Source organism: Mus caroli, unplaced genomic scaffold, assembly GCF_978045245.1.
Source record: "Mus caroli unplaced genomic scaffold, Mus_caroli_1 scaffold_6, whole genome shotgun sequence".
Taxonomy (NCBI): domain Eukaryota; kingdom Metazoa; phylum Chordata; class Mammalia; order Rodentia; family Muridae; genus Mus; species Mus caroli.
In genome coordinates, this window is record NW_028227261.1 from 21,886,954 (window position 1) to 21,909,516 (window position 22,563).

The following is a 22,563-nucleotide window of genomic DNA, read 5'->3' on the forward strand; positions in this document are numbered from 1 at the left end:
AAAAAAAAAAAAAAAAAAGAATCTGTGGAGAGAGGCAACCCCAGGGGGTCCGGACTTCTCTGTCCCTAAGGAAGCAGGTAACCGGAGGAAAGATGGTTTATATCTCAAATGGTCAAGTGCTGGGCAACCTGAATCCATTCCCATGGAGACTGTCTTTCATAACAGATTTCTTCTTGGGGGAATAGCGGGATCTGTAGGGGTTTTTTTGTTTTTTGTTTTCCCATCAGGAAACCCTCCACCAAGAATGGGTGGGATCATTCATCTTGGTGGCCCCAGCCCTCCTCCAATGACCGGTGAATGAGGAAGGTAAATGTCTGTTCTGAGAGGCAGACAACTATGGAAGGAAGCCATCAAGCTGTGAAGAGCGACTCATGCAGGAGAAGATGGTGTCTGGCCAAACAAGAATTGCTCTGTGTCCCTCATGCTGGGAATTCCTTCTGCAGGATCTGGCCTGACTGATATACAGTTCTATAAATGTACATGTTTGTCACCTTATATTTTTGTATAGTTTACTAGAGTATTAATATAGTTTTTGGTTTTGGTTTTGGTTTTTCGAGAGGGTTTCTCTGTATAGCCCTGGCTGTCCTGGAACTCACTTTGTAGACCAGGCTGGCCCTGAACTCAGAAATCCACCTGCCTCTGCCTCCCGAGTGCTGGGATTAAAGGTGTGAGCCACCACACCGGGCTTAATATAGTTTTAAGAAGTAAATGTTTTTAGTTTGCAAAACTTGATTCTTCATCTTTATATGATTATAGCCAAAATTTTTAATTTTTTGTTAAAAGATTTATTTATTTATTATATGTAAGTACACTGTAGCTGTCTTCAGACACCCCAGAAGAGATTCAGTTATCATTACAGATGGTTGTAAGCCACCATGTGGTTGCTGGAATTTGAACTCAGGGCCTTTGGAAGAGCAGTTGGTGCTCTTAACCACTGAGCCATCTCTCCAGCCCACCCAAAATGTTTAATCTGGAAGAGATAAAGACCTTGTATTTAGTACTGGAAAAGAAGACAGAGGAGGAGGAGAAGAGGAAGAAGAAGGGGAGGAGGAAGGAAGAAGAAGAAAAGAAGAAGAAGAAGAAGAAGAGAGAGAAAGAAAGGAAGGAAGGGAGGGAGGGAGGAAGGAAGGAAGGAAGGAAGGAAGGAAGAAAGAAAGAAAGAAAGAAAGAAAGAAAGAAAGAAAGAAAGAAAGAAAGAAAGAAAATCTACATTCCTAGCCAGCTCCTAAGTGAGGCCCTGCTGCGGGCCTTGAGCCCACCTCAGGTCACGTGGTCAATAAGGGCATCCCAGCATCTCCCCTTTGTATCCTGTCCACCTGGCTGGATCTACTCAGAACACATGTCCTCCCACTCCTATCACAGTGGATCACTCTGAGGGTTTCGTACTGTGACGTGCTGCCATCTACTGGTTGTGGCTGAGCTGTTTAGGCCCCAAGGGGTGCAGAAGGAGAGAATTGGCTCTGTTCAGTTGTTGTTCTCTGATCTCTGCATATACACACACTTGCACAATAATAAGAAATCTTTTAATGCAAAAAACAAAGAAATAAAAAAAGTAAGTGGTAGAGAGAAGTGTGACTACAAGATAAATGCATGTGTCTCATGAATAGTCTCTTTGACCAGACTTCAGTTCAGGGTCCTTGTATTTTCAGCTAAGCTTTGGCCTTGGCTCTGCCCTACTCTATCGAGTATTAGCAGAGAGCACTACAGGAAGACTCCATGGTGCACACTTGTCATGCCAGTCCTGGGATGGTTGAGGCTGGAGGATAGCCTTGAGTGGGCCCCTGTCTCAAAGAAAGAAAGAAGCCTGGTTGTTCCTCCCGTGGAGTTCCTCACACTCTCTGGAGTTCTTTCTTACATCTCCTCAATACAATTAACTCTACTTAAAACCAAACAAAAACAATCAAACAAATCCTATGGTCCAGCATGGTGGCACACGGCTTTAGGCTTTCATCCCAGCACTCAGGAGGCAGAGGCAGGCAGATCTCTGTGAGTTCTAGGCCAGCCTGGTCTACAGAGCAAGTCCAGGACAGCAAAAGGCTACACAGAGAAACCCTGTCTTGAAAAACAACAACAACATCTTACTAAGTCATGGTCTCCTGGACCTTTGACCTTTGAAACTCCTTAGCTTTCACCTCGGAGGTGAAAACTCCTGGCCTGCCATTAAGCCAGAATCAACTGACCTTTGGTGTCTTCCCTTTTTTTTTTTTTTTTTTTTGGTTTTTCGAGACAAGGTTTCTCTGTATAGCCCTGGCTGTCCTGGAACTCACTTTGTAGTCCAGGCTGGCCTTGAACTCAGAAATCCACCTGCCTCTGCCTCCCAAGTGCTGGGATTAAAGGTGTGCGCCACCACCACCCAGCTGTGTCTTCCCTTTTTAACTGCATCTACAGACCCCTTGTTGAGCTTCTAGGACCAAAGCCTTCCTTTGGCCCTTATTGTATCTAAGGTTGACTCTATTTCTCTCCTCTTGCAATGGTATTCAAGGAGAGGTCACCACAGCTCAGTGCACTGGCACCTGCCTAAGTCTCTAGAGGCTGAGGCAGGACAGGGTCAGTGCCAGGACCCAAGAGAGAGAGTTCACTGAGTAAAGACCCTTGGTGTACATACCTGGTGATCTAAGAGAGGGGAGAGTGGGGGAGTGAACCATCCGGAGGGCTGGACTGGGTGGGGCATACCTTTAATCTGCTCAGGAGATGGAGCTAGGCAGATCTTTGTGTTCTAGGCCGGCATGACCTACAATAGTGAGTTCCAGGAAGAGGAGGCCGTGGAAGAAAGCCATGTCAAACAAAGTACAGGTCCTACTCAAGTGTTAAGGGAACTGGGTAAGAGGGAGGAGATTCCTGCTACCATTTTCTGGGGCACGGGTTCTGGGTAGGAGCCACCCTGTGCGTGCTGAGCTGGCTGGAGAAGTTCTGGAGAGGCTTAGCTCGAGCTTCCTGGAACGGGAAATGGATGGGATCACCACGTCGTTCTCCGTTCTCCATTGCAGGCTTAGGAGACACACACCTTCCCTCTGCCATCCCCTGCTTACATGCATCATAGTGAACCCTCCACGCAGGCAAGTTCGCCCTGGATTTCCGTGCGCACACATGTCTGCACTGGTCGGTGATAGCAGAGGAGCCTGCTCAGGCTCTCCATCCTCTCTGCTGAGCTCTGGTACCCTGTCCTCCTGTCCCGTTTGTCAGTCCAGCCAGAATCCTCCTCCCCCCTGGTGTTTCTTTCATGGTTCAGCTTTCTTCCGAGGCCTCCTCTTCCTGGAACTCACTATTGTAGGTCATGCTGGCCTAGAACACAAACATTGCTCTAGATTAAAGGTATGCCCCACCCAGTCCATCCCTCCGGAAGGTTTCTCTCCCCCTCCCCGTCCCTCTGTGTTGTGGAGGTCAGAGGACAGCTCTTTGGAGGTGTTTCTAGAAATGGGCTCACTGCTTTTCCTGTCTTGGCAATCTTTTCCTGCATCTTGGCAATGTTGCCCCCCCCCCCCTGCCCTGCAGATGCCATACATTCCCTGCCCTCCCTTTTCTTGGAGCAAGAGATGCTCTTTGGCCTATACAGAATGTGAATACTCTATCTGCATGTACACCTGCATGCCAGAAGAGGACATCAGATCCCATTACAGATGGTTGTGAGCCACCATGTGGTTGCTGGGAATTGAACTCAGGGCCTTCAGAAGAGCAGCCAGTGCTCTTAACCTCTGAGCCTCCTCTCCAGCCCTCAGTCTCTGTCCTTTGGTCTGTGGCTTCCCTTGAATAGACTTCTTACAAACTTTACAATTAGTATGTCACAAATAATTTTTTTTAAGATTTATTTATTTTTATTATATATAAGTACACTGTAGTTGTCTAGACACTCCAGAAGAGGGAGTCAGATCTCATTACGGATGGTTGTGAGCCACCATGTGGTTGCTGGGATTTGAACTTTGGACCTTCGGAAGAGCAGTCGGGTGCTCTTACCCACTGAGCCATCTCACCAGCCCCGTCACAAATAATTTTATCATTCAATTTTTTTTTTTTTTTTTTTTTTTTTTTTTTTTTTTTTTAGACAGGGTTTCTCTGTATAGCTCTGGCTGTCCTGGAACTTACTATGTAGACCAGGCTGGCCTCGAACTCAGAAATCCGCCTGCCTCTGCCTCCCGAGTGCTGGGATTAAAGGCGTGCACCACCACACCCAGTCCATTCAATTGTTTTTAAGATTTAATTTTCACTGTTATTGTTGATGTTGTTGGAGGCAGCGCACACATGCCATATGAAGAGTGTAGGGAACAGAAGGCAACAGTGTGGACTCGGTTTTCTCCTTCCATCTTTTATGTAGGTTCTTGAACTCAGGGGTAAGTGGCTTTAACCATTGAGCAATCTTGCTGGCTCAGTTTTGTTTTGTCTTATTTGTTTTAGATTGGGTCCTACACAGTAGCCCACATTGATCTTGTATATTCTCATCAACCAATCCCGCCCCCCAACCCCCGGTTTTAAAACTCTCAAGTGCTAGGATTCATAGGTGTGTATCAGGTCATCCAGGTGTGTATCAGGGTCCCAGTAAGTTGCCTAGGCTTGAACTCAGTCCATAGCCCAGCCTAAGTTTTGGAATCCTTTGGCTTCAGTCTTTTAAATAGCTGTGATGATAGACCCACACCACCAGGCACAGCTAAGATAACTGTATCTTCAAGGGTAGATTTCAGGACCCACGACAAAGCAAATAGAGGGAAGGAGTTAGCTTAGCGGTGAGAGCGTTTTCAAACCTGGATCCCGGTAAAAGCTGAGAGTGTGTGGTGCACACCTGCAACCCCCACCTCCTGCCTCACAACACTGGCTGGGGCCCCCGCACAGCACTGGGAGCAGACAGGAAGATTCCCAGGGATTGCTGGTGACCAAGCCCTGGCGTACAGGGGTTGGGGGTGGGTGGGTAGGTGGGCGAAGTTCAAGGGACAGCTCTTTCTCAAGGGAACTGAATAGAAAGTGACACCTGATGTCACACACACACACACACACACACACACACCAATCAGTAACAGGCTAGGCATGGTGGTATATGCCTTGAATCTCTGAGTTCACGACAGCCTGATCTCCACAGTGACTTCGGGGCCAGCAGGGACTGTAGAGTAAGACCCAGATGGGTGAGGGGACAGTGGGGAAGGAAAGTCCTAAGTCTGACTGTGCCTTGCTTTGCTGTGTGCTCTTGTGTCTTAGGTTCCTCTCCAGACACTCAACCCTATCTGGGAGGGAACCACACCAGTGTAACCCTTGTCCTCAGCACGGACACTGGGAAACCCCCGGCGGAGCTGCGTCACAAGGCCACTCGACTCATTTGCTTCGGTGGCTGGATCTCTGGTGTGTAACAGCTCGTTATGTGAGTAAGGTGGCAGCCACCGCCACACACAGAGCCCTCAGTGTGAATCAGGCGCAGAGTCCTGCTTGCCACATTTTCTCATTTAATCTTTATACCACATGTCACAGAATTCCAGGAGATGGGTGCAGGGGTGCTGGGGGGGGGCGGCATGCGCAGGAGGGGCCTCAGGTGCTTTGGGTAAGACAGCACAGATCTACCGTCTTTGGATCCTAGTTCTCAAGTGGTTCCCAACTCCAGGAAATGAATCTCCCACCTCACCCAGGATTTCCTGTGTCTCTGACCCACGGCTTCCCTGAAGCCCTAGGCTACCCTGGCTTTTACAGTGCATCCTACCAATTCTCTCATCCATCTCTTCCTCCTTCCTAAGCGTCTGTTTCTGTGGGTTTCTATCTCGAAATGCAGGAATAATGTTCTGCATGTATGGGGCACCCTGCTAATATGTTTAGTGAATAAGAATGAATGAAATGGAGCCAGGAGTGGTGGCGCACGCCTTTAATCCCAGCACTCAGGAGGCAGAGGCAGGCGGATTTCTGAGTTCGAAGCCAGCCTGGTCTACAGAGTGAGTTCCAGGACAGCCAGGGCTATACAGAGAAACCCTGTCTCGAAAAACCAAAAAAAAAAAAAAAAAAAAAAAAAAAGAATGAATGAAATGGATGAATGAATGAAGTAGGTGACCTCGGAGAGGTCACACAATACGGCTGTGTGTGCGTGTGTGCGCGAGTACATCCAAAGAGACCCAAGAGGAGAGCATATGATCCCCTGGAACTGGAGCTACGGGCAGGTGAGGGTTGCTGAATCTCCTAGTATGCGCCTAAGCAGACATTACTAGTTGTCTTAGGGCTTCTATTGCCATGACAAAAACACCAAGCCGGGAGTGGTAGCACAAGTCTTTAATCCCAGCAATTGGGAGACAGAGGAAGGCAGATTTCTGAGTTTGAGGCCAGCCTGGTCTGCAGAGTGAGTTCCAGGACAGATAGGGCTACACAGAGAAACCCTGTCTCAAAAAAACAAAAACAAACAAACAAACCCAAAACAAAACAGAACAAAAAAAAAACAAAAACAAAAAACACACACACACACCAAGACCCCAAAGGCAAGTTTGGGAGGAAAGGGTTTATTTAGCTTTCCAAGTCTAAATCATAGTCATCACTGGAGGAAGTCAGGACTCAGGATGGGAACTCAATCAGGGCTGGAGCCTGCAGGCAGGAGCTGATGCAAAGACCAAGCAGAGCGCTGGTTACTGGCCCATTTCACAGCGCATGCTCAACCTTCTTTTTTTATAGAACCTAGGACCCTTCTGCCTGGGGATGGCTCCATCCACCACGGGCTGGGCCTCCCTCCCCTCACTGATTACTAATTGAGAAAATGCCTTACAGCTGGATCTCTCGGAGGCCTTTCCTCAAGGGAGGCTCCTTTTTCTCTGATGACCCTACCTTGTGTCAAGTTGACACACAAAACCAGCCAGGACACCCATCAAGGCTCTCGTTCCTGTGGAGCCCCGATCCTGTTCACAATCCACCCCAGTGCGGTCCTCCAGGTTGGCACTGCCAGCTACACGCAGTTGACACCAAAACAAATCCTGACTGCCACGTGTATGCAGGGCTTTGCCCATCAGGACCCTGCTGCTGCTGTGCTGTGCTGTGCTGCCAACCTCTGTGGCCACAAGTACAAGCTACATGGCCAGCACAGGACTTCAGGTTCCTCTCCACTCCAGACAAGGTCTTTCTAAGTCCTCTCCACTGCCACTGGCCTTCTATGAGGGCACAAAGGGCAAGAAGCTTAGCTAAGGTCATTGAAGGCCCTAGAGGTCACACCGGTGGAGTTAGGCCCCCCAAAACCTCAGGACAAATGGCTAACTGTGGTGCCTATTTAATGTATCAAGGCAGACACTGCTGCCAGTCGGCTGGTCTCTGTCAGCATCCACAGGTGCCTGACCCAGAGTGCTGGCTCCTTTTGGCGCCTCTTAACCTTGCCCCCTTACCCTAACCCTCTCCAGCCACATCCCCCCAGCTTCTCGTCCCCTCCCCCAGCTTCTCTTGCCTTATAAAACCTAGCTATTGGCTGGGTGTCGTGGCGCACGCCTTTAATCCCAGCACTCGGGAGGCAAAAGCAGGTGGGTTTCTGAGTTCGAGGCCAACCTGGTCTACAAAGTGAGTTCCAGGACAAGCTAGGGCTATACAGAGAAACCCTGTCTGGAAAAACTAAAAAAAGAAAAAAAGAAAAAAAAACCCTAGCTATTTTGGCTTGCTCATAAGCAATTTTATCTGTTGAGCCCTCTCAGACCAGGCCCGCACCTTCATTCTTCTCTGTAACCTGTACAACATCTAATCCAATGCCCAAAGGCAGAATTCCTCAGGACAAGCATTTTCCTGATGGCCTGGGTACCTCCTCACTTAGGCTGAAGTGCTAAGTCAATTATTCCCACTCATTAATGAAAAACAAGAAAAAAACAAGAACATCCTTAAAAAAAAAAACACATTGAAAAATTCCCAACATTCCAGAGGACGTCTGACGCAAGCTCCCTGCTTTGCCCTTTAAACCTAACCCACTAGATTCTTTCCAGAGAGTTTGCCAGGGTCAGGGTGGTCACAAAAGGGGGAAAAGGAGAAGCAGAGGGTTGCTCAGGACTCTGTCAGACACCTCCAGTTGTATTCTTCGAGGTCACACTCTGCAGGGGAGGATGGGGAGGTGGGGCCACTTGAAAGCTGAACTCCCGCAGGAGAGAGATTCTTTTGTGTACAGTCTTTTGTGTGTGAGACCTGACCTAGAAACTCTGGGGAAGTTTCAGTGAGTTGTTCCAAGGCAGTGGCCTATGCGAGTTCATCAAAATGACTCACGGGAAGGGACGCTTTGCTGGGTTCTTGTCCGAGTGCGTGCCTGATCTTCCTTCTCTACATTGGGGAGCAAATTCTAGAACCCCAAATAGCATTTCTCAAGTGCATCAGCCTAGTGCTTAAGGGATTCCAGGAAGGAGTGGGGGGAGAAGTAGGGAGAAGGGGCACTCATTCCCCTGCCCCAACAGTCAGCTGAGGCCTTGTATATCACAGAGCTGGGTCCCGAACAATGTCTCCCATTCCTGAGGTTCTGAGTCGGCCATTCCTGAGTGGAGAAGATGAACCACACTACTTTTCTTGTTTTGCTCCTATTTTTTTGAGCGGATGTTGTTAGTTTACTTATTGGATTTTATTTTATTTTATTTCCTGTGTTGAGGCAGGATCTCCTGCAGCCCCACCTGGTCTTCCTTGATACCTGGTGAAGGATAAGTGTGTGTGTGTGTGTGTGTGTGTGCGCCACCAAAGTAGGCATGTGCATGTCACAGGACAACTTACGGGAGGTGGTTCTCTCCTTCCACTATGTGGGTCCCTGGATCAACTTCAGCCTGGCAGCAAACACCATTATCCACTGAACCATCCATTCTGGTCATGATCTTGATCACAGATGCTGGGATTGAAGCCTCCAGTGCCACCATACGGTACTGAGGATGGGACCAAAACTTTGTGTGTGTTTAGCAAGCACCCCATCCCCCTCCCCCTACCCCTCCCCCAGCCCTTTTCTTCCTTTCTCCTTCCATTTTTGAGAGAGGGACTCGGATATCCCAGGCTGGTCTCAAACCTAACAAGTGACAGAGGAAGCCTCATCCTTCTGTCTCGGTGTCCCAAGTACTGGGATTGTAAGTTTGAGTCACTACTCTGGTTCCACTTTGTATCACCATCCTCCTGCCTCTGACACTAGAGTGTTAGGATCACAGGTGTACAACACTATACCCAGTCCAGGATCCGTACAGAGTTCACTTTGAAAGGGAAGAAAGAAGGGGGCTCTCTGAACTAACACCTGAGGCTGAGATAAGAAAACTGCCTAGAGTTCAGCAAAGTCTGGGATATAGAGTGAGTTCCAGGTTAGCCTGGCTTAGAATGAGACTCTGCCAGAGAGAGAGAGAGAGAGAGAGAGAGAGAGAGAGAGAGAGAATACACGTGTGAGGTGAAGGCTGGAGTGTTCTGAACCAAATGTTCTGACCAAATTATTTTGGGACATCCTGAGCCCTCATAATAGGCACTGAGTGTCCTCTGCATCTGACCTAACAGCTTTGTGACGGTTAGGTAAACCCTTTGCAGTGTATAGACTCCTACTTTCCAAATAAAAGCTAATCGGGTCTGTCAACAGATAGCGTCAGGGGCCTCAGCAGAGGTTTCCCTCTCTCGTTTTGCCCTGCCTACCTAATGTTTCCCTAATATATCTAAAAAGGGGCCTCGGCTTTGTTCTATTACTGCAAAAATGGCAGGAAACTGCTTCCAAGTTCTAAGATGGGATTTGGGGCTACCTCAGACATGGTCTCTCAGTTTGGGTTCCGATATAACCTCTCTCTTCCGCTGTTTGAGGTGAAAGTTGTGGTTTTGTATCCACATGCTTATAAATGAGTTACCCAAGCCTCTGGGCATACAGTTCTCTCTAGGAGGATGTACCGGCCGGAGTGTCCACTCGCTGGGAACCATCCTGTAATCTGCCTGGGGGCACAAGGGGGAAGGGGGCAGGGATGGAGATATTCTAAAGAACACCTCGTGCCTCTCACGTTGGCTTATCAGATTTGTCAAGGCTGTGACCCCATCAGACACACTCAGTTCCTTTGTTTAACGCATGATTAGAAAAAACAAAAATTTAGGGGAGGGGGGTGCTGGAGAGATGGCTCAACAGTTAGGAACACTGACTGTTCTTCCAGAGGTCCTGAGTTCAATTCCCAGTAACCACATGGTGGCTCACAACCATCTGTAATGGGATCTGATGCTCTGCTCTCTTCTGGTGTGTCTGAAGACAGCAACAGTGTACTCACATACATAAATTTAATAAATCTTTTTTTTTTTTTTCCTATTTCGAGACAGGGTTTCTCTGTATAGCCCTGGCTGTCCTGGAACTCACTTTGTAGACCAGGCTGGCCTCGAACTCAGAAATCCGCCTGCTTCTGCCTCCTGAATGCTGGGATTAAAGGCATACGCCACCACGCCCAGCCTGGTTAATAAATCTTTAAATAAATAAATAGTAAATAAACTCCCATTTAAAGACTATCCCGATACGGTGCTCATCCTGCAGGGAGCTTAGCCGGGAGAAGCCCTGTGGATCTGAAGCCAGCCTAAGCTACACACGTGGACTGGACTCCAGAAGGACACCCGCTGTGATTTTCAGACCCTTATGTCCCCAAAGGAAGAACAGACACATGGTTGAGAACAGAAATGGAGATAGTTGCCAGGAGCAATGATCTGGGAGAGGGAGACAAACTTTGAACTCAACAGAGAGCTGTTTGTCTGGTTTACATAGTTTGAGGACAGCCAGCCAGGGACATGTAGAGAGACCCTGTCTTAAAAATAAGAAAAGGAAATTGAGAGAGCTCCTAAAGCAGAGAGAGGTACTTTGAAGAACAGAGGTGGGTTGGTCAGCCAAGACAGGTGCAAGCTGCAAAGACCTGAGATCCTGTAAGTGGACTCGCAGTGAGCCGTTTGCATAGCATCTGCTCTTGGAGAGTGCAGCGCTGGAGCACACTCTGTTCTCTTGCACATGGCCCATGCCTGGTCAGGTTGTCCCGGCTTCCTTGGTTGACTGATTGTTTCTCACAGTAATTGTGACATTGTGCACGGAGCCTTTAGTGGCTGAGCGCTCATCCTTCCAGCCCACCAGGCAGCGGGGGTGCACACTTTTTAAAAAACAGACAAACCAACCAACCTTTTTTGGGGTTCTTTGTGAATTTCACATCATCCACCCCAATCCCACTCACCGCCCCCCCCAACCCTTTGCATTTGCTCTCTGTACCCCTCACCTCCAAAAGAAAACCGGGACTCCTCTTGGATCCCCAGCTGTTTGCCCTGTGTCATGGAGATCCTTGCAGCTTTGGACCTGCAGGACCCGCCCCTGATTTCATGCACTCCAGCAGTTCATAGGTGGGGTCAATGCTGGAGTGGGCCAGCTCAAAGCCCTGGATCTGGGCTTGGATGGTACTGCCAGCTCTCCTACAGCTTTTTTTTTTTTTTTTTTGGTTTTTCTCTGTGTAGCCCTGGCTGTCCTGGAACTCACTCTGTAGACCAGGCTGGCCTCGAACTCAGAAATCCGCCTGCCTATACCTCCCGAGTGCTGGAATTAAAGGCGTGCGCCACCAACGCCCGGCGGTACACAGCTTTTAATCCCAGCATGTAGGCAGAGCCCGGTGGATCTGAGCTGCAGGCCAGCCTAGGCTACAGAGCAAGTTCCAAGACAGCTGGGGGTTGCAACACTCACTTTTACTGTCCAAACCGAGTTATTTGTTTCTTGGGTGAGGCTGGGTTTGAACCTAGAGCTGTGTGCATGTTAGACCAGCAATATACCACTGGACTATATGTCCCCAACTCAGTACATTTGAGTTGTGGGGCAGCCTGGACCACACTGGGAGACCCTCCCCTAGGGCAGGAGACGATCAGTTCCCGAGACTCAGAGCTGTTGACCCTCTTGCTGCTGCTGTTCCCAAGAGTGAGAACCTCAATGACTGTCGTTGGGCCAAGCTGTTTAATCCTCTATGGGAATGAGGTAAATTAGTTTAATTCTTTTTTTTTTTTTGGTAGTAAAATAGTGAGTCTTTGTCCGTGGTAGCCTGACTTTCGAAGTCTCTCTCAAAACCAATGCCACAAGGCAGACAACAAATGTTAGCCTGCTCTAGGGAGTGGAAAATTAACAGATGTTCGTGGTTCATCAACTGACAAGTCTGCAGCCCTGGATGATGTTGACTTAGATGAATCGGGAGAACTCATTACTGTCATATTTGGTGGGACAAAGAGCTGTCCCATGGGGCTTCTTGTACAAGAGGCCACATATGGTATGTGACCTTAAAGAACACTTTAAAAAAAAAAAACAAACCAATTTCCATTATTTCACCAGTTCATCTTACAGATCCAAGGTCAGAGGAACAGCCATTGCTAACAAGGAAGAACAGAGCTGGGATGTGACCTGAACGCTGGTGCTAGGGACTTAAATGGACACATAATTTTTTTTTTTTTTTTTTTTTTTGGTTTTTCGAGGCAGGGTTTCTCTGTGTAGCCCTGGCTGTCCTGGCACTCACTTTGTAGACCAGGGTGGCCTCGAACTCAGAAATCCGCCTGCCTCTACCTCCCGAGTGCTGGGATTAAAGGCATGCACCACCACGCCCGGCTTGACACATAATTTTTAAATAAAAAAAAAAAAGTTTTTTCTTTTGGTTTTTCGAGACAGGGTTTTTCTCCGTGTAGCCCTGGCTGTTTTAGAACTCCCTCTGTAGATCAGGCTGGCTCAGACTCAGAGATCTACCTGCCTCTGCCTCCCGAGTGCTGGGATTAAAGGCGTGTGCCACCATGGCCAGGCACAACATATAACTTCTTTATCTTTCCTCTCTCTCTCTGTATATGTGTGTATACATGTTCATATGTGGGCACACATGCATGTCTGTAAGGATGCTTTGTAGCAGCTACAGTAGAGACCGAGTATCTTCTTCAGTCACTCTCTTATATTATGTTTTGAGAACCCAGAGTTTAGCAATTGGCTAGGCTGGCCGGCCAGTGAGCCCCAGGAATCCACCTGTCTCTGCACTCCTTGAATCCAGCACTGTGGTTACATCCCTGCATAGCAGAGCCTAGATTTTAATGTGAGTTCTAATTTTAGGTCCCCATGCCTGTGTCTGAAGTATTTAACTGTTTGAGCCAGCTTTCCAGTCTCTACATAGTTTATAGAAGGTGTTTGGTAACAAGTACTAAAAGCTTTACTGTTTACTTTTCCGTTGTTAAGATAAAACCAAGCCGGGCGTGGTGGCGCACGCCTTTAATCGCAGCACTCAGGAGGCAGAGGCAGGCGGATTTCTGAGTTCGAGGCCAGCCTGGTCTACAGAGTGAGTTCCAGGACAGCCAGGGCTATACAGAGAAACCCTGTCTCGAAAAAACAAAACAAAACAAAACAAAACCAAAACCAAACCAAACCAAACCAAACCAAAAAACCCCAGGTTGAGTGTCAAGGCCGGTACATGCAGGAAGGAACTGAAGCAGAGGCCTTAGAGGGACTCTGCCCATTGGCCTGCTTCTTGTGGCTTGTTCAGCTTGTTTTCCTATAGAACCCAGGACCACTGGTCCAGGGGTGGCACCACCTACAGCCGACTGGGTCCTCCCATTTAACCATTAATAAGAAAAAATTCCCGGGGCTGGCGAGATGGCTCAGAGGTTAAGAGCAATGACTGTTCTTCCAGAGGTCCTGAGTTCAATTCCCAGCAACCACAAGGTGGCTCACAACCATCTGTAATGGGATCTGATGTGCTCTTTTGGTGTGTCTGAAGACAGCTACAGTGTTATTCATATATATTAAATAGATAAATTAAAAAAAAAAAAAGCTGGGCATGGTGGCTCACATCTTTAATCCCAGTACTCGGGAGGCAAAGGTGGATTTCTTAGTTTGAGGCCAGCCTGGTCTACAAAGTTAGTTCCAGGACAGCCAGGGCTATACAGAGAAACTCTGTCTTGAAAAACAAACAAACAAACAAAAGACAAAATTCCCAACAGACTTGTCCTCAGACCAATCTGTTGACATTTTATTTTTCAGTGTGGGTCCCTCTTCCCAGGTGATCCTAGCTTGTGTCAAGTTGATAAAAAAACTAACCAGCACTTATCCTATATGTTTACCTCATGACCTAATAATTTTGTAGCTTGGAATTTGAGGGAAATTTATTTAAGGAAATTAAAATTTGTAAGTATATCCAGCTCAGCCTATAATAATAATAATTAAAAAAAACCCCTGCAAACACTGGCTGACCATGAAATTAATTGCATATGGCCATAGCATAAAATTCTAATAACCACACAAGTATGTTTGTATATACAAGGAAACATGTTCACAATATATTGATGTTTCCAAAAGCATAAATAAATTAGTTTGGGCATGGTGGCACATAGCTGCAGACCGGGCTGTTGGGAAATGCAGACAGCAAGGCCATTCAAGGACACTCAGTTGCAAAGCAAGTTTGAGGCCAGCCTGAGGTATGAGATGTTCAAACGACAACCCCCTACCGCAACAAACCTAAGCTAAACCATCCTGTTTAGGAAATGCCTTTTCTTTTTTTTTTTTTTTTTTTTTTTGGTTTTTCGGGACAGGGTTTCTCTGTATAGCCCTGGCTGTCCTGGAACTCACTTTGTAGACCAGGCTGGCCTCGAACTCAGAAATCCGCCTGCCTCTGCCTCCCGAGTGCTGGGATTAAAGGCATGCGCCACCACGCCCAGCAGGAAATGCCTTCTTATGTGGTGTTGAGAGCGACACAGCAAACAAGGACTCCAGACACACTGCTCCATGATAAGGGACTGCCAGAGAGTAACTCAGATTCCTGAGTGACAAACCGGACTCAGCTGGACTGAACCATGCATAGGCCCATCTCCCAGGGCTGTGAATGTGGGTGTCAGTCGGTAGCGATCAGGCAGGGCTCTTTAAGGTCTTGCAGGCTGAAGCCCTCCCCGGAGCATCACGAGAGCCAGAGCCGTGGGAGTTTCCCACGGACATCCTGTGCTGCCTCCATTTGGTAATTAGAATCAGGTGACGGCCGCGGCTGACAATAGACTTGCAAGTTCTCCGGAATGTGTGAACGTGTAGAAACCAGCCCCAGATGCTTCCCCAGGAAACGAATGCACGCGGTGAGAAAGGAGGCGTGGGGCTTCATACTGGTTTGGGAACACTAATGAGAGCCGTGAAGCGTGAACCGTCCCTGAGAGCCCGGGCTCCTCTTAGCAGGCCTGCCTGCAGACATTCAAAGTGACCCCGAATTTACAAACAAGCTTAAAGAAGAACAAACTAATTTTAAGTGACGAGGAGCTCTTTGAGTCAGTAGACTAGAGACTTGTAGAGGTGTGGCCCACAGGGTGACTGTGCCAACAACCCCTTACTCCCCGACACCCCACCCCCACCCCCGCACTGGAGTCTAAACAATAGACCTCAGGTGTCATTCGCCTTCCCTCTTTGTACTTCTATTTAGATTAGGCAGGGGAATGTTTCTCTTCTCTGTCTCTCTCTCTCTGGATGGGCACACAGTGCCTGTTAAGGCCAGAAGTTATTTGCACTGGACATTCTCGATGGCTCTGTACATCTTACATTATTTCCTCATTTATTGTGTTGGTATGTGTGTGCCACGGCACGGTGTGGATGTCCTAGGAAACGTTGTAGGAGTTTGCCCTCTCCTTCCACCACGGAGGTCCCAGAACTCAGGTTGGCAGGCTCGAGGGGAGGGTCGTGGGAGTGGCTTGACCTGCTAATCAACCCCACCAGCTTCTCCTTTTTTGCTTTTGTTTTGGACACAGGATCACACTAAGCCTGGCTGGCCCTAACCTCTGAGATTCTCCTGCCTCCACCTCCCAGAGTGCTGGAGTTAGGAGGGCTATCACTATGCCCTTCATTTTGTTCTTTGAGATGAGTTCCCTAACTCAACTTGGGGCTCACTGGCTAGAGGTCACGCACCTCCCACAGCAGTTACAAACTTCTATGTGAGCCCGGGGAAGTTCTGACCTCAGGTCCTCAAATACCACGGACAACACTTACCACCACTCTAGTCCCTGCCCCCTTTACAATTTACAATTAAGAGTCCTCTGTGGAAAAACCTTCAAGCTATACCTTCTTAACTTCTAATTCCCTTGCAATGAGCAGATTGTCTAGAGAAACCAGGCCAAACTTCCCCAAAGCTCAGCTCCCTTCTCTCACAAATAGGAAAGGGCTTTCCCTTCTTTTGGATCCAGATGAGGCTTCATCTACTTTTGTAACCTTATGGTGTGGCAGATGGCCAAGCTCCAAAGCAGGCACTAGATAAATGTGGGCAAGATGATTTTTTGTTTGTTTGTTTGTTTTGTTTTTTTGAGACAGGGTTTCTCTGTGTAGCCCTGGCTGTCCTGGAACTCACTTTGTAGACCAGGCTGGCCTGGAATTCAGAGATCCGCCTGCCTCTGCCTCCTGAGTGCTGGGATTAAAGGCGTGTGCCACCAGGACCGGCACAAGATGAATGTTTTAAATTAAATATCCACTGGCTATGGTGGCGGATGGCGTTAGTGCTAGGACTAGCGAGGAAGAGGCAGGTCTCTCTGTAAGGCCTTACAGAGGACCTGTCACCCTCTTTTGGCCTCCCAGGGCACTGCAAGCATGTGATGCACAAACAAAACAAAATCAGACAGGCAGAGGGTGATGAAATATTTCGAAGAAGGAATTCTTTTTTACACATGGTCCAGAGTTTGGAGCTCTTGTGGACTGGTAGCTATTAATGAATGAGCTAGAGAAAGTGCTAAGACATGGTGAATGCCAGAACCATGCTCTCCCAAGGGCAGCCTGACACTGACCTTGTGGAGAGAGCAGGCTCAGCCAGGTGATAGGACACAGGCTTCATGGCACCCAAGCCTTCCGACAATGTGGGTAACGGTGTCCTCTACGTCAAGCACCTTTTAGGCACAGAGAAGAAGGGCACATGAGCCCAGGCTCTTGAATCTCACTGTAGCATTATGCTTTGAAGTGTGGCACTACTGAGATGTCCTGAATCCAAGAACACTGGAAATCAGAATAGCACCTGGCCCTTAAAATTGCTGAGACTGGAATGAGATGACGTAAGCAAAAGTCTAGCATAAGGTAAGGAGCAGATAAAGCACCCTTGATGCATTTGGACAGGCTTGCAGAATTCTGGGATCAACTTAATTCTGGACAGCAATGGCCATATAGATGTGTGTGTGTGTCTAATTCTGCATCAGAATTTGGAGCCAATGAAACGTTTTTGTTTTGCTGTGATGGGAGTTTTGCTATGTACTCCAAACTGACCTCAAAACTGAGAAGCTGTGATGACAGGCCTGAATGAGGCAAGACACCTGGCATATTTACCCTCGGAATTATTCACTGAAATTAGTATTCACCCTTGAAATGTTGACTCTAGGATACACGTTTTTCTTTTTTCTTAAACAAAAGATATCTCTCCCTTCTTTCCTGAACCTTGCTGTCATTCTTGAGCGGTATATTTCTTTTCTCTAGTTTTCCCACTTTCGAAACAAGACCAAAAAATGTGTAGGGATCCAGCAAGTGCTGTGCATAGAAAAAGCAGGCCCTGATGGTAGTAGTGACTGTCTCGGGTACCAAGAAAAAGTGAAGCTAGATCAGAGGAGACATGAAGAAGGAAGGTGGTCATGTGCAGAATAGTTGCCGGGCCCTGGGTGGGGTGAACACGACCCACGGCAGTTCTGGGGCTGGCCCAAGTGACCGCAGGACAGAAAGGGCCAGGAACAAAGACGGGCGCTGCGCAGAGGTCTGTCACGGAAGTAAAGTACTGGCTCCGCTGCCAGAGGCCAACAGAAGAGCAGCTGCCCTCCGCCAGCCCGGGGAAGGTCCAGCAGCGGGGCTCCCGAAGCGGGCCAGTTATTCCCGACATGCTCCTCCCGCAGGATTTCAAACCATGACAACAGCCACCCCGCACTCCTCCTCCCACCCCCCGGCGTGCCCCAGCAACAGGCGGTAGCTGGCGTCTCATTGGCCGCGGGACGCGCTGCCGCGTCCTCATTGGCTGCAGTCTCCGGTCCTCTTCCGCGCTTGCAGCGGCCTCCATTTTGTCGGGAAAGGCAGGAGGAGGTTGGTCCCAGACGGGAGTTGTGATCCGTGACTCGCTCGTGGGCTGTTAGATCCGTGCATCGCTTCTCCCTGTAGAGGGAAGGAGGCTTGGAGGTCGAGAGGGAGCCGCCGCCGCAGCCGCTCGAAGTCGGTGAGTATGGCGGGGGCGGCCATGTTGGCCATCGCGGGCACCATTGTTGGGCCTGGCTGGAGGAAGTGAGGCCGGTCGGGCGCGGGCGACTCCCTGGGAGCGGAGCCGCGAGCTGAGGTTGCAGGTTCGCTGTGCGGTGACTGCGAGTGCGGGCCTTCTGACTTACAAAATCGGAGGCCTCTTAGCCTTGTGAGGGAGTTTGCTAATTAGAACAGAAACCTTCCCCCTTAGAGGCGTGATGTTTAGGAATGTAAGGTTCTCATGGCTTGTGAAAAATTATGGCACCCGCTACCGGAGTCATAAGCGTAATCACGATGCGCGCTGTCGGGAACAGAACCTTGCTGTAGAAATGGCTGTGCGGGTCCTAGTTTCCCTTTGAAACGGGTAAGAGTTGCAGGTAAGCCCCCAAGAGTTGTAAGCTGACCTTTATGAGGTCAAAGAAAGTCGTGGTCTCATACATCTATGAAGCTTTGAGGAAGCAGCGACAGCCATTTCTGTAGAATGTCTAAAAGATCACTTTTTGGGGTTATTTTTCTAGTAATTCTCTTTCCTTTTCTAGCTAGGACTTCTCTCAAACTTGTGTGCTGAGGAGACTCGATGTGGGCCTCAGCTCCTAGGCTGAAATCAGCAGACTGGCTCATGAAAACTTGTGTATTGAGACAAAGGAAAGGATCTAGCAGAAAGCAACGTCTCTTATCCTGGGCCTGGCAGCAAGGAAGAGGACAAGTAGTGGAAATCCTGCAATCTGAAAAGCAGACTGAAAGGTATAAAGATTCCCATCATAGTGGGGCCAATTATCTTAGGATTGAAAAGCAATTCTAGACTATTAAGGTCAGCGGCCATGCATGGCGATGCTGCAGTATTATGTGCCTGTAATTCCAGCACTCCAGAGTTTGGGGCAAGACTGCTTAAAGTTGGAGGCCAGTCTGGTATAGGAGACCCCACCAGCCACGGGTGGCTTTCGGTGTGTGGGGTTATTTCTTTTAGGTTGTACAAAGAATGAAAGAAGAGCTTGCTTTAATTTTTTTCTTCTTTCAATTTCACAAACTGGTATTTGGCTCAGGACTTTATGAGGTAGATGGTTTTGCAGTCGAGCCTATCTAATGCCATCTTGTCATATTTTCTTCAACACTTGTAGAACTGGAACTATGGAAACGTCACAAGGAACATGTGGAGTTTATTGTTTACATGTATTTACTTACAGGTGACAAAGAAGCTGAAGATGGGTGGCGGAGAGAGGTATAACATTCCAGACCCTCAATCTAGAAATGCTAGTAAGAACCAACAACAGCAAACTAGACAGAAGAGCAAGGATCAGAATTCTCCCCAGATGAAGATTGCTCATAAGAAAAAGGAACGAGGACATGGGTACAATCCAGCAGCAGCAGCATGGCAGGCCATGCAAAATGGGGGAAAAACCAAGAGCCTTTCTAACAACTCCAACTGGAATGCTGGTTTATCAAGTCCTAGCTTGCTTTTTAAGTCTCAAGCTAGTCAGAACTATGCTGGAGCCAAATTTAGTGAACCACCATCACCAAGTGTTCTCCCCAAGCCACCAAGCCACTGGGTTCATGTTTCCTTGAACCCTTCAGATAAGGAAACGATGACATTTCAACTTAAAACCTTACTTAAAGTACAGGTATAAAATTAGAGAAGTGTTAACTTTAAATTGTGGTGTTTACACTTGACATTTTGCAAGTATCAGCAGACATTTGATCTATGTGCTGTAAACACTATACAGTGTCAAAGCAATGTAAACAAATTAAGTGACTAATCAATTCTACTTGATAAATTCAAGTTTAGATCTGGGGAATAGTAACCTTAACTTTTTTATTGTTTGATGGGAAAAATTAAGATTTATGGGTTAACACACAATTTCTGAAGAAGTCAGACAGTGCATTTAGCATATACAAGGTTGCACAGTTCAGTTTCATGGTCTAGGGCCATCCAAACTATCTTGGGCATTTTTCAAAAGATAGCCGCACAGTATATGGCCCAGTGGTCATTTCTCAAAGCAGTGGAAAGGTACCCAGAGATGTACCAAGTCTATTCCAAAAACAGTGCTCAATAGCATCCCACAAAGCTGCTAAAGTGATCCTGGCCTCACCTATATACAAAGCCTGCTTGAAATAGGGAGTTGTGTTTGTGACATTTAAAGCCATGTAAATACATGTAACATATGTAATGTTTTCTTAGCCTTTATTCTACAAAAATAAGACTATTTTTAGTGTGAATTTGACGAATGTAAGACCATGAACTTTTTTTTTTTTTAATCTTATGGCCTAATTTTAAAGGTCTCTAGTTTTTAAAAGGTTGCCCTTGTGCTTAAGTGCCAGAGTGAATCAATGTAACTGATGTGTGAAATCTGTTGTATTAAGTTTTTATAACTGAAAAGATTTAAGCTACATTTCCTGCCTTTTTTTTTTTTTTTAAGAGATATAAAGATGTAGTACAAAACTTCCTCCCCAACCATTTTAAACCCAAAGACTCATTTTGGCTTTATCAATCCTAAGCAACCCCTGGTTATGTGCAACCCCCCTCATTTATGGCAAAGGAAAAAAAAAGTCTCTTGTGTGATTAAACCAAATTAACAACTTCTAAATCTTTATAAGCAGAAGAGCTAAATTGTGTTTTCTCAATTGAGTTCAGAGCAAGAGTCCAATTCAAACATTGAGTATCCTAAAGGACAAGTTCATAAAACTATGATCTGACTGAAAAATAAAATTCATAAATAAACCTTTTCTCCCTAGTACATTCTTTTTATGTAAGTGATTTATGATTGCCTACTTGGGACTACTGTGTGTGAGACAGGTCTCTCTAGCTTGAACACTGAGATTGACAGTGTGCACAGCCCTGCCCAGCTAAACTATGCTTCCTTTGTGCTAATGGGGGAATTTAAACATTTTATTTATGTCTATTAACTCAAACTACCGAAAATCCTTGTATGTAGGCAGATATGAGTTACAGAACAGCAAGTGCTTTATCTGGTCTCAAAACCAAAAGTGTAATTAGCTTTTGCTTATTTGCTTAAACAATCCCACCTGCAGAGGATGGATTATCCCTAGAGTGATTCGGTGAACGAAAAGTCCCTTTTGTTCCTCTGCCTATACTTTTATTTTTTATGTATGCATTAGAATGCAGCAGTATGTCCAGATCTCTAATTTTGGACTAAGATGTCTGCTGATTGCATAAACACTTCAATAGACACTAATAAAACATAGCTGTAAGCCCACTGTTCATTCAGGAGGCACAAATAACAAACAAACAAAAGCAGCCAGGACTGGCAGGGTGGCTTTGAAGCCAGCCTGGTCTAGAAAGCAAGTTCCAGGATAGCCAGGGCTATTTACAGAGAAAGCCTGCCTGTGAGGGGGGCGGTGTGTGTGTGTGTGTGTGTGTGTGGGGGTGTGCACTCCTACAGCTTCAGTTTAATATAGTTACATGAGCTTCTAGACAACGAGTATTCCTACCAGGGCCATAAAGGATGGCAGAACCCACCAGAGTTTGTTGCTGAAGGCGGCGGCCATACAGTGTTCGCTTCCTATGTATTTTGGTGGCAGTGTGTAGTACGATAGACTGACTTTACCTTAAATCTATTAATCCATTTTCAAATGGTTCTAAATTATGCAGCTTCCCATGCCCTCCCCCCACATTTTCATAGGCAATGTTCTAAATCAAGTAATACATCTCTAAAACCTTAGAAACAAGTATCTACTTGGGTAGTTATACCTGTAAGGTACAACAAAGTCTACAGAAAAACCAAGATTTTTTTTTTTAAAGCTCCTAGACCAGTTTATTTTACTCTCCAACAAAGAAATGTGATCTGCAAAAACAAAACCTGGATTACAAAAGCCTTTTACGTCTTTACAAACTATTGTTACTAATAAAAATTTACATGCCTCGAGTTTTTATCCCCCCCACCCACTGCACACAAAAACTCCCAACAACAAAAACCCAAGAACTACAGTTTTAACACAGGGCGAATGGTGAACCAGTTTTACAAATCCACAAACATTAATAACTAACAGGATTGGAGGGACAGGAAAAGAGAAGAGTCTTCTGCAACAATGACTCGAGTATCTTAATCTTGATGCCGCTAACAGTCGAAGACAGTAAGTTGTTTAACCTCTCTGATTCCTGGCTATTGTTGAAGTTAAGTCTAATCTCAGTATTTGTAAAAAAGTACAGTGAAGGAAGCCAGCTCAAGAGTGCTGGAGCTCCAACAGCCTACAATCCTGGAATACACTTAAAGTCTACTTTTAGTAAAGTTAGAAGGTCTGTATGTAAAAACTCCTGTCCACATGGTGGGTATTCCACAGAAGACAGCCTTCTTATTTGAAAACCAGGATAAGTATTCATTCCCTGGGAGTGATTTTACGGTTAGGTAGGAATAACTGGAAAACACACAACTTGGCACAGCAAATGCTGAGTAATATTGACAGCCTTTCATATACATGGAAACCACAATAGACAAGACTAAAAACAATTTATCCTA

At 46.9% G+C, this 22,563-nt stretch overlaps 1 protein-coding gene across 1 annotated transcript; it reads left to right on the top strand.

Annotated features, from left to right (window-relative positions):
- Window positions 1-17,885: 17,885 nt before the first annotated feature.
- Pnrc2 (proline rich nuclear receptor coactivator 2) lies at window positions 17,886-20,811 on the top strand. The gene is made up of 3 exons (XM_021160407.3): window positions 17,886-18,071; window positions 18,631-18,835; window positions 19,276-20,811. Exon 3 carries the CDS (start codon window positions 19,294-19,296, stop codon window positions 19,714-19,716), a length of 423 nt encoding a protein of 140 aa, XP_021016066.1. The 5' UTR covers window positions 17,886-18,071; window positions 18,631-18,835; window positions 19,276-19,293; the 3' UTR covers window positions 19,717-20,811.
- The last annotated feature ends 1,752 nt before the right edge of the window (window positions 20,812-22,563 follow it).

Excerpts from the sequence above, each read along its gene's own strand:
- Pnrc2 (XM_021160407.3), top strand. The coding sequence starts at position 19,294 with ATGGGTGGCGGAGAGAGGTATAACATTCCAGACCCTCAATCTAGAAAT.